Source organism: Tympanuchus pallidicinctus, unplaced genomic scaffold (genome assembly GCF_026119805.1).
Source record: "Tympanuchus pallidicinctus isolate F22 unplaced genomic scaffold, pur_lepc_1.0 scaffold5, whole genome shotgun sequence".
Lineage (NCBI taxonomy): Eukaryota > Metazoa > Chordata > Aves > Galliformes > Phasianidae > Tympanuchus > Tympanuchus pallidicinctus.
The window spans coordinates 56,553,258-56,564,524 of NW_026294769.1; the positions used below are offsets into that span (position 1 = coordinate 56,553,258).

At 53.6% G+C, this 11,267-nt stretch overlaps 1 protein-coding gene and 1 long non-coding RNA gene across 5 annotated transcripts; one reads left to right on the forward strand and one right to left on the reverse strand.

Annotated features, from left to right (window-relative positions):
* Positions 1 to 944: 944 nt before the first annotated feature.
* On the reverse strand, positions 945 to 10,763 carry KLF10 (KLF transcription factor 10). 3 transcript variants are annotated; one of them, XM_052704752.1, is made up of 4 exons: positions 10,632 to 10,763; positions 4,318 to 4,557; positions 3,389 to 4,208; positions 945 to 2,508 (listed from the first exon to the last, which is right to left on the reverse strand). In XM_052704752.1, exons 1-4 carry the CDS (start codon positions 10,761 to 10,763, stop codon positions 2,249 to 2,251), a joined length of 1,452 nt encoding a protein of 483 aa, XP_052560712.1. In that variant the 3' UTR covers positions 945 to 2,248. The 3 variants fall into 3 exon arrangements, with proteins under 3 accessions (XP_052560712.1, XP_052560713.1, XP_052560715.1); XM_052704753.1 differs by lacking the exon at positions 10,632 to 10,763 and adding an exon at positions 5,710 to 5,849; XM_052704755.1 differs by lacking the exon at positions 10,632 to 10,763 and adding an exon at positions 4,903 to 5,100.
* LOC128091536 (uncharacterized) lies at positions 6,090 to 9,889 on the forward strand. Of its 2 annotated transcripts, XR_008211443.1 has the most exons (4): positions 6,090 to 6,262; positions 6,390 to 6,585; positions 7,149 to 7,789; positions 8,233 to 9,889. It is a non-coding gene; the product is annotated as an uncharacterized LOC128091536 (long non-coding RNA). The 2 variants fall into 2 exon arrangements; XR_008211442.1 differs by lacking the exon at positions 8,233 to 9,889 and having other exon boundaries at positions 7,132 to 7,433.
* Positions 10,764 to 11,267: the final 504 nt, after the last annotated feature.

Sequence of the window (11,267 nt, forward strand, 5' to 3'; positions counted from 1 at the left end):
AAGTTGCCTGTGTACATGTGAGCTTTTGGATCCTGCTTCTAAGATGTTGAATAGTGTGTGAGGCGAGAGGGAAGACCAGGATTCTGCTCATGGGGAAGTGTCTCCTATGCTGGGCTGTGTTCCCTCCTGGAACAAGAAGAAAGCATAATGACTCAGGGTTTTACTGCATAGGGCGCTTCATCAACCGGGAAAAGTAAGGAGTGCCCCAATCCTGATGCTGCTTACCCTACAGGGAACGACAGTGAGTCAGCAGCCACACAGTCATGAAATATGGGAATCTCTGCAGGCAGAGGAGGGAATCAGAGCAGGACATGGAGGAGCTCACATGAACAGAACCAAGCCGTTATCCTCTGCATAAATCAGCAGAAGGTAGAGGAAGATGCCACGTTCCTACTGCGGTGAAGGGAAAGCTGCCTGTCTGAAAGTGCCTCAGACTGCTGACTCTGGGCAGGCAGGCCTGCAGAAGGGTGAAATTCAACGCACGCCTCTCTTGGTGTTGCTCATGACCAGCTCCAGGCAACATCACTGAGGAATCCCAATCCCACGCTGCACAGATGGTGGCTGCCACCTCCGCCTGATGGCTCGGCCATGTGCAGCGTGGGCTGTGTGTCACCCTGCAGAAGACAGAGCAGTTCCACCATCATTGGAAAAATAATCATTTTAAACCAGCGCTGCAGCGGCCTGCATAACAACATTTATTTTTGGGTGCCTGGTGGAAAAGCGGGGGAAGGATGAAGAGTAGGGAGGGGAAAAGTATTCTAAGCATTAAGTGCAGACTTCAAATTCCACTCCTGTTGGCTTCACAGAGCTCATAAATCAAAAGTTGGGACAGATGGGTCTCACCAGTCAGGACATGCACTGATGGACACTATATTTCACTCTGAGGCTCACTTCCCTGCAAAGGGGTGAATACGACAAAGTTCTGATATGAAAAAGAGTCTGTATTAAAGAAAATTGCTTTTATTGTAAACAAAGTATAAAGTACAACATAAGAAATGTGCAAATCTTTAAAGTAGTCACAAAAGAGCGTATCTAATACACTATTTTCAAATGGTTCACTTTCTGATAGGTGTCCTCGACATAATATGATAAAATAGAGTGAAGTTGACACATTATTTGTCACAAAATATACAGCTTTAATTCTAAGCTGTGTCTTTACTGCCTTGTTTAACTTTTCAAATCACAACTTTCTAATTTAATACAATACATAACATATCCATATCTCATTTTTAGTATAAACCATCTTTCAAAGAATAACATGGTCAAGAACCCTAAGGTTCCAGTTTTTCTCTCTCAGTCCACCCAAGTAGCTTACAGTTTCACTGTTTTTCTTAAAAGTACACTGTATCTGCTTATGAAAAATGCAGTGGTATGGAATTTGAGAGGGTATGAAGGAAACTGTAAGCATCACAAAAGCAGAAGCACCGTACGATGCCTCAGTATAACCAGTTGTAATAATCACAAAGCTTTCAAAAGAAGCCAGGAAAATGTTACAAAGCCAACGAGGATTCACAAACTTTTCACCCCCCTGCCTCCTACTGCCTACAGGGTGCCTCTCAGCACCCACTGAAGCCCTTTCTGGGCAGCAGCACAAAGCTGGTGGCCCCAGGGCACATGGCACCAATTGTAGGACAGGCCCCACAGCTCCCAGAGCGTGGCACCAACCCACCTGTACCACTGGGCCTGGAAATCTACTGGGCCCTCCTACCCAGAAAAGGCAGCACAAGTAGGAAAACCAATTTGGATCACCTCTGGCACATACACCCTGGGCTTTCAAGCCTGTGCCTGCACATTGCCGTCTATCTAATCTGTGCCGTACTGGCGATTCACAACCAACAGTTAAAATCTGTGCTGGTCTCAAGCATCAGCCGCAAACCTTCAGCAACACTGACGCTTGACTGATATATATATATATGTATATAGCATATATGAATAATCTGCAAAATTCAAAACCTGCACAACGCGTTCTGCTCTGCTCTAGAGCCTTCCCTTTCTCTCCTTACCAGTGCAAAAGACACCCTCCATTCCAGCCAGCCTGAGTCTCTCAGCCCCACGCTGTGTCACTGCACACAGACCGCCTCTGCCTCCCTGCAGCGCTGCCATCAGCAGCTGGCACTGGAGAACCACAGACCTGCAGCAAAAGCTTTTTTTTTTTTTTTTTTTTTTCTTTTTTTTCTTTTTTTTTTCTTTTTTAACCTGGCATACCCCAGTGACAACAGTTAATCAGCCACCTCCTGACCAAGTCCCTTCACTGCGCAGCCACCGACCGAGGCGGCACGGCGATGTCATTCAGCTTGCTCACTTCCATCTGCCAGTTGGGCAGCTTCTTGGCGGAGAGGTGCCGCCGCGCGTGCTTCGTCAGGTGGTCGCTCCTCATGAACCGCCGCTCGCACATGGGGCACGCAAACTTCTTCTCCCCGGTGTGCGTCCTGCGGTGCCGGGACAGCTCGTCGGAGCGGGCAAACCTCCTCTCACAGCCCTTCCAGCTGCAGCTAAAGGGCTTCTCTCCTAGAAGAAGGAAAGCCGTGAACACTGAGCAACCAACGCTATTGGCTTGACTGACAGCAGCTGGCTTTTCGAAAAATGCATTTCCATTACAACCGAGCTTCATATAAATCTTCATTACTTTTATATATATGAAATTCAAAAACATTTAAACATTGCAGACTCACTATCATCAATACTAAGTAGTGCAGGAGGCCTGAAAAGTCCTCCGAAAAACAAACTGAGATGCTCCCTATGCCTGCACACAGGGCTGATTTTAGCTCTCAGCCCCACGGGTGCCGCAGATTATGGTGCCTTTGGTCAGGTGACCAAGTGCTCCTCCTTAATGCAACCCATAACGATGTTGGTCCCATTCCCATGTAACAGAGCTCTGGCAGCACATCATGAGTCTCTGTGAAAATGCACGCCCCTCTTTTCACTACTGTGAATAAGAGCTGAGACATGAAGTTGTTCAGAGATAACCAAAGTGGGAATAGCTTTGATTGGACACTTGCTTTTGTTCATGAAAGAATCCCTTTAAGTTAACCTTAACCTACTTCTCACAAAGGCATTCTTGTGTAGAAGCCTAATAAGGCATCTGTAACTACAGAAAAGCCTTTTCTACATTTGGGCAGGGCCTTGCTTCCAATGCTTGCAAGATATGTTGCTGTCTGCCTTCTGACATGGAGCAAAGCCAGCACAAACTCCTGAATCAACTTCCCCCCCGGGGTATTTCCTCTCACAGATTAGGTGGCATTACAGTGCACACAATGAGAAAGAAGCCTTTCATTGCTGCCCCACAATATGCTCTATGAACAAATCCAGTAACTACGAGATTCTTAACAAGTAGTGCATACAGCTGCAACGTCACGTTAACTTTTAACAGCCCGAATGAGTGACCAACCTGTGTGTGTTCGGACGTGAGCCTTCAAATGGGAGCTCTTGAAGTAAGTTTTCCCACACCCCGGGTAGTTGCAAACATGACTTCTTATTCTCGAAGAATCAACCGGAGGAGCAACTTTGGCTCCAGAAGGTGCGAAGCCAGGAGCGGGGGCAATAGGAGAGAGCCTCGTGCCATTTGGGCTGAGGATCGGAGCCTTCGCGCTCGGCACAACTGGCTGGGGCACAACGAACATGACGGCGCCCTTGGGGACCTGTGTGCCCATGAGCACCATGGGCTGGCAGAGCGCAGGTGGCCGGCTGGCTGCAGCACCAGGCACCACAGCAGTCATGACAGAGTTGCTGGTGGGCAGTGGGACCATCTGGCAAATGACCGGCACGGGGGGGGCTGCGTTTCCCAGGACAGAGCATGGGGCTGCCATCGGTGCTGGCTGCTGTGCTGACCCAGGGACAGATGGATGCCTGCTGACCACAGGCTTTGTCGAGCGCTCAGGGCCAGCAGCTGGCTCTGCAGTTTCTCTTTCTGCAGCTGGCAATCGTCTGCTTTCATAACTCACTCTGCTCAGTGCTGTAGCCGAGCACTCTTCGTTGCTGTCCAGTTTGCTATTAGTGTCCCATGCAGCACCATCCTGGTATTTCAGTACACTGGCTGTTCTCGCTGGGCAGGTTTTGCGATTGCAGAGCTGAGCATCGGCCGTGTGCCGAATAACGCTGGTCGCTTGGGCCTTCAGGGCTCTGGGCGCGTGCGGCTCAGCCTCTCCTCGAGATGTGGGGGTGGTGTGGGACAACTCCAGGTCGGATGGGCTGTACGGAGGGGTCAGGCACTGCAGGAAGAGGTGAGATTAGGGGGACATTTAACAACCTGCTGCCACGCGTTACCAACTGCTGCCTCATGGACACAGAGAAATGAGCTTGCACATGGTAAGCACTTACAAATGCGGGGATGGTGCTGAAGTCTGCCACTCCAGGAAGCAGGGTCTCATCGCTGTCCTCTGACATGTCAGAGGCTGGGGTGATGGGTCTCATGTCTGCATGTTTCTTCAGGTCAGTCTTCCAGTTGCAGCTCATAGAAATCAGGGCCTCAACAGCCTCGTAATCGCCTTTCTCAGGGGTATTGTTCCAGAAATACTGAGCATCTCCCTGCTTCTCAGTCATCATCGCCATTTCTTCTTCCTGTGTGGGTCAGAGTTCAATAAGCCTTTAACTCGATGGTCTCGGCTAGCTAACAGCATGGAGCGCCTCGTGCAGGGAAAACGTGCATGATGACACGGGGTACGGCTACACTGCCCTCCTGACAGGATGCCTTCTTAAGTCATCTGTGGGGAAATCTGCCATCTGGTGAGGATGACACAGCTCCTTGAGGCCAAACAACTTCCCCAAACCTTAAGCAATAGTTCAAGTTATTCCATATTGCTGCGGCTGAAAGCTTAAAACGACAAAACGCAACACGGGACGAAGCCCAGATCCCCCCTCCCGCCGCACCCTCCTTCCGTTCCCGCTTCGAACCCCCGCTCTGACCCGCGGCTACGAGAAGCCCAGGGCCGCTCCCTTCTAAACGCGTCAGCCGCCACTCGGTGTTCCCACAGCGCTCAGGAGCGCACGCAGCCACGTTTACAGCCGTGAGGACGGCAGCTCGGGGAGCGGCACGTCGGGACACGCACGGTTTGGCAGAACGCCGCACGAAACGGAGCCGCGCGCCAGGAGCCGCCGGCGGCATGGCTCAGGGGGAGCTCCGTGGCGCGGGGCAGCGCCGAGGCACGGCCGCACGGCCCGCCCCCGTCCCCGCCCCCATCCCCGGCGGCCGTTGGGCGCGCGCCACCGTCACCTCGGCGCACCCCGCCGCCTCGCCCCGCCCCCGTCCCGCCCCCGTCCCGCCCCCATTGGCTGCCCCGGGCGGGGCGCGGTCGGGGCGGGGGCACGCGAACAAAGCGTGATCGGCGGCTGCTGGGAGCGCCGCGCGCCGACCTTTCCCCCAGTTCGCCGCGCTCCCGCCCCCGCCCTCAGAAGGAGCAGGAAAGGAGCTGCTCAGCACCGCGCCGCATCGCACCGCGGGGACGGGGCTGCGGCCACCGCGTCCGGTGGCGCGGCTGCTCGCAGTACCGCCGCCCAACGCCCACAGCTCAGCCCGTCCCGCTGTCCGGAGCCAGACTCCCGGCTCCCCGCTTGCGGTGCCGGCGGCGCCCCCCGCCTCGTACTCTTCGCTCACTCTCACGCCGCCGCCGCCCACCCGCCCGCCCGGCCCCCGGGCTCTGCCGGTTCCCCCGTCCCGCCGTGCCCCTCCTCCTGCGCGCCCCCCGACCTGCCCCTCCCGCAGCCCCCGCTCACCGCGCGCCGTGCCGGGACCCCGTGCCGCCACCGCCGGCCGTGCCCGCGCCGATTTTCCTCTTTTTGTCCGCCGCTCCCCATTCAGGTGGCGGCGGCTCCAGCGCCCCGCGCGGGTGGGCGGGGCGTCGCCCGCCCGGCAGCCAATCGGCGGCAAAGGTGTGTGAGGCGGCAGCCAATGGGCGCGGGGCGCCCCGCGCGTGATCGGCGGCTGCCCCGCGGCGTGGCCCGGGTGTCGGCGCGGCGTGGCTCGGGAGTCGGCGCGGCGTGCGCGCTCCCGCCGTCATCCCGGCGGCTGAGTCAGTGCATCCGGGCGGGGGCGGCCGCCGCCTCGCCGTGAGGTCACGCGGCCCCCCGCCCCTCCCCGCGGCGCGGAGGTGGCGCCGGGCTCCTCGCGGTGGCGCCGGGGGGATGCCCTCCTCCCCGGGTTCCCCGCCGCTCGCGATCGGGGGGGTCACGGCTCGGTGCGCGGCGCCCCGGCTGTGCGCTGCGGCATCAGGGGCACCGGGGAAACGCCCGCGGAGCGGCGTCTGCTCTGCCCGTGTAAATGAGTGCGGTACGCAGTGTGAAATGCTGTTCGCCTTGTCGGTGTGCTGCTATGGCAAGGTACCGGCGGTACGTGCCGCCGAGGTGGTGGTGGGGTAAGGGGCTGGAAGTAAGCAACGCTTTGCGGCTTCTCACAGAAAAGACGTGGAAGTGCTGGAGCCCGTCACAGAAGGGCGGCAAAACGGAAGGGTCTGGAGCACAAGTCTTATGGCAGCGGCTGAGGGAGCTGTGATCGTTCAGTGTGGAGAAGGGGAGGTTCAGGGCAGCCCTCGTTGCTCTCTGCAACTGCCCGAAGGCAGGTTGTGATGGGCTGGGGACGGCCTCTTCTCCCAGGTAACACCGATGGGATGAGAGGTGAGGGCTGCGTGCTGAGAGCAGTGCTTGGCTGGGAACTGGGCAGCGAACGCTGACAGGAGGCGGTAGGGATGCAGCCAGGGCTGAGGGACCATGAGAAAGAGGGGGCTTCGTGCCAGAGGGGATAGACAGGCTTCGTGTGCCCAGATCCCTGAGGCCCTGCCATCCTGGTGAACATGTCCTGGAGCAGCATTTCAGGCTGCTGGGTTGAACTGGGAGGAGCAGCCCCCAGAAAGGAGAGACCAAACTGTTCTTTGGCTCCTGCCCCTCGTGGGAGCTCCGTTCCCCACACATCCCTGGCATCCATGGAAGTAAAGCTGCTCATTTTGCTGCAACCCCTCCCGTGTGTGTCTGACTGCTCTTTCCTTCCCCACTCCTTTCCTGCTCTGCAGGCTAAGACTGTCTACAACCACCTCTCCCCAAAATAATCCCTGCTTAAGAGGCTGGAAAACATGACAGTTTATCTTCATATGCAGAGCAGAACTTATTTGTAATTAGCTTTAAGGCTGTCGTTTATTTTACCAGCCTGATTTCCACACCAGGCGGATCGTGCGTGGCTGGCAGCGCTGCATTCCTGCCCGTCCTACACAACCCATCATCACATGGATGCATTCAGCACAGAGTTGCTCATGGCCCCATCTTCTCTGCAGAGTGTTTTGTCTGCCCCCATGCAGCCACCATCCTGCCTCGCCTGCGGGTCACTGCGTGGAAAGCTCCAGAGAGTGTTGGCAATGCTGTTGTTGACGTGGCTGCCATGGGGGTGGGGAGACTCAGACACCCCTAATAAAGCCTGAGGCAAGTGAGAGGCACTTCTTTTTGGCAAATGAGCCGATTTCAGTTTAAAAATGCTTTTCTCTTGGCAGCCAGTGGAAGCATCTGAGCTACGGCTGTCAGATCAAATGTGTGCTTTCCCTTTGACCTCCCAAGGAACATAGGGATGTGGTTTTATGCCATCTAGGAGCAATCTGATGTGTTTGCTTTTCATTCTGAAGGTGTTTAGGAGTTTGACATTTAGCCCTTGTGGGTTATTTATTTGTGCCTTTTACGCTGTATCTTACGTTTCCTAGAAAACCACTTGCCCAGCCTGCATGTCGTATATTTTTGATGTGGAAAGATGTGGGATTGGGGTGATAAATGAGGAAAGAGAATTGGCAACAAGACTGGAAAATCACTGGCCAACTAGGTAACTTCAATCCTATCCAGCAGTCTGAACCTGAATTTCAGCATGCTCCGTTACCTGTGGCTTACCTTGGCTTTGTCATACAGCCATAAGTGGCTCCTTTATCCTAGAGTCCAGCAAGAAGCTGTGTTGCACTTATGAAAGGGCATGAATGATTATTTTAAACCTCCCATGTTGGATGAGTACTTCTATGGGTGTTGTGGTTTAATTAACCATTTTGAATATAACCCAATGCTCTATTTAAATTACTGTTAAAAAAAATCAGATACTTAGAAACTGAATTGAAATTAAGCACTACAGAGTGAGCTTGTGCAGCTGACAAAGCCACCTGTCCATGCTGTGATAAGTGTTTTTCCCGATGGAAGCATTAGAAATACATTTGTTTGCTTTTTCATGCCCAAGCTGATCTTACTCGTTACACAGTGACTAAATTGCTGCATTTCCAGGATAAATTCCAGAGGCAAACAGATGGTGGTGTGAACAGAGCATTTTGTTTGACATACTAATGTGGTATGAATCTCAGCAGGGACTTTCCTCCTCCTCAGAAAGGTAACAGCATTTCTGCACCTCAAATATTTTGATAACAGTCATATGAATGAAGTCATATGAACTTTTCTTTAAGCCTACCTGCATTTTCTGATTTTTGAACTGTTGAATAGTTTCAGCCACACAAAACAAACAAAATAGAGCAAAGCTATCAGTAAATGTAATATTGCAGGAACAATTAACTGTGATGCCAATATTTGATCAACTCCCAGTGCCTGTGTTCATATTCAAGCAAGTGAATAGTTTCTGAATAGGGAAATGCAGGTGGAGAGTGCAGGCAGTATGTTCCTCATACAGTACAGGCTGAACTGCATCCAGTTTGACTCCCTGCACCCAGGACAACCCTCCAGTATGTCTTGGAAAGCCTTGAGTTCTCACATCCCACTGCCACCTCCTGTCAAATGCCTCTCCTCACATCATAGTACAAAATACACCACCGGTGTGCTGTTAAGCAATCACCTCACTGTTAGTAATTGATTTTTTTTCCCTTGAGTCATCACAGAACTAAGGGCGCACTTTAGGGACCTGTGGAGCTCAAGGCCTTGTGTCTCATTTAAAGAGATGTCATAAGAGTCATGGCTTTGCCACATAGATAGCTCTGATAGTCTTTGGCAGGACAGCAAGAATTGAGCAATACTATTTTTTTTTTAATTAGAAAAAAAAAAAAAAAAAAAAGCCTCTGTGAAAGCCTGTTTTGGTGCTGCAGAATGCAAGTATCTCAGTTCTATCAGAGTGATGCAGGGCTGCAGGATAGATCCCTGTTTAATGTCCAGACACACAGTGTGTAAGTAGTGATGATTTTGTCAGTGGCAGGGAACCCCAGCAGTGAGACTGCCCTCATGTTGAGAAAAGCTTGCCTAAAGTGTTTGTTAGGTGTGGCAGCCCCTGGGCTTTGCCAAAGCTACTCAACTCTGGAGGCTTTCATGCAGATAACACAGGAGCAGGTCGGTGGGACTGGGAGGAGCAGTGATTATGTGGGGATTGTACAGGGACCGGGAAAGGCGTTTGTCTTTGGTTCTCCGGTTGTTTCAGTGCCTCAGGCAGAGGCAGGAGATGGCACAGAGCACACGGTGTGCAACTTGTCCTGACCGCCTGCATGGCAGCAGGGTGTTGGCATCTGGCTGCTCCCTGGACTCCTCCCTGCGGCTCGCTTTGGTCCTGCAACCCAGATTGCAGAGCACACACCTCATTCCTGAAGCTCAGCATGGCGGTGTGTGCCTCAGCTCTGCGTCTCATTGTTGGAGATGTACACTTTGGTCTCAAGGCTCACTGCTGTCAAGATTCAAGTTCCTCTGTCCCACAGCATCCTTGGAGGCACGCTGCACCTCAGTCCCACCAAGACTTACTCTGCAGGAGCTGCAGCAGCAAGGAGGGGGCTGTGCGAGCCATAGCAAAGTGCAGAGTGATGCCCTGACACCAGGGAGGTTCTTTTGGAAGAAGAGAGCACTGGTTTGTCCCTAATAGGTGAAACATGCATTACTGGTGGCATCTTCTCTGCAGACTGATCCTGAGTAGCCAGTTATGGTAACCAAAAAAGGTTGTGATTGCCAGCTTCCAAAGGACAGTGCTGGTTCTATTCTCTGTGGAGATGGATCCAGTAAGGGACATGCCCATTTTAAGGGGCTGGCAGGCAGACCTTATAAAGACCCTGTCTATCTGAACCCACCCATGACTTTTGTCTTCCTGCTCTTAGAATATCCTGAGTTCGAAAGGACTCAGAGGAGTCATTGAGTCCAACTCCCAGCTCTTCACAGGCCCACCCCGAATCCAAACCAGGTGTCTGAAACGCTCCCTGAACTCCGGCCTGGGGCCGTGCCCACTGCCCCGTGCAGCCCGTTCCGTGCCCGCCGCCCTCCGCTGCAGCCCCTGTCCCTGACCGCCACCCGCCCCTCCCCTGACGCAGCTCCATGCCGTTCCCTCAGCCCTGTCGCTGTCACACAGCAGAGCTCAGCGCTGCCCCTCCGCTCCCTGTGAGGAGCTGCAGCCGCCATCGGGCCTCCCCTCAGCTCCTCTGCTCCGGGCTGCACAAACACAGCGGCCTCAGCGCTCCTCGTACATCTCGCCCTCCAGACCCATCCCCATCTCTGTAGCCCTCTTTTGGACACGCTCTAATAGTTTAATCTCCTGCCAGTACTGTGACGCCCAAGATGCAGCCAGTGCTCAAGATGAGGCTGCACGGCACAGAATGGGACAGCCCTTCAGTCAACTGCTCTAAGTCCAAAGTCTCCTCTCTCCAAGGGGAAGAAGGGACTGCAGATGAGGTCAATGCCTGGAAGGCTGCAGGTGTCTATACACATACCTGTTGCAAAACAGCAGCCGAGGGCTGTGTGGTGGGGCCTGTGCTGGTGAGTGTGCTGGCTGGGGAGGCCAAGGAGACCTGGAGTGGGTAGAGCTCTGGCACAGCTCTCATGCTCCTGCTCGTCTCTGCCATGAGTGCACATCTTCTGCTCCAGAGGACCCTTGTTTGAGCAGCTGGGAAGCAGGCCAGTCTGTACTGCATGGCCCTGATCCTGAGGTTGTTCTCTGGTTCAGATAGCAAAGTGAATGTAACTGTACCCAGAGACTTTGTGGGTGGGATTAATCTAAGATTAGTTGCTTGTAGCACAAGCATTTGTTTTTATAGCTCTTTTATGGCTGTTGACGTGGTGGTAAATATAAACCATGAGGTTTGGGCATGTTTCATCTTTACCCCAATACGGGATGAATTGCACTCCGTTCTGCTGACTCCATCTCCAGTGCTGATGGTGGGAACCTGGATGGCTTCTGCAGGTAGGTAAGCCCACAAATCCCACCGTGAGTACCCAGAAGGTGAGCAGAGCCATCAACTGGCAGAGGAGGGCTCTGAGGGGCAAAGCACTCAGGCTTCACTGGCTGGGTTTACTGGCCACGTTCTCTTCAGCCCAGCCATAGCACAGCCCTCTGCTGCTGAGAGATT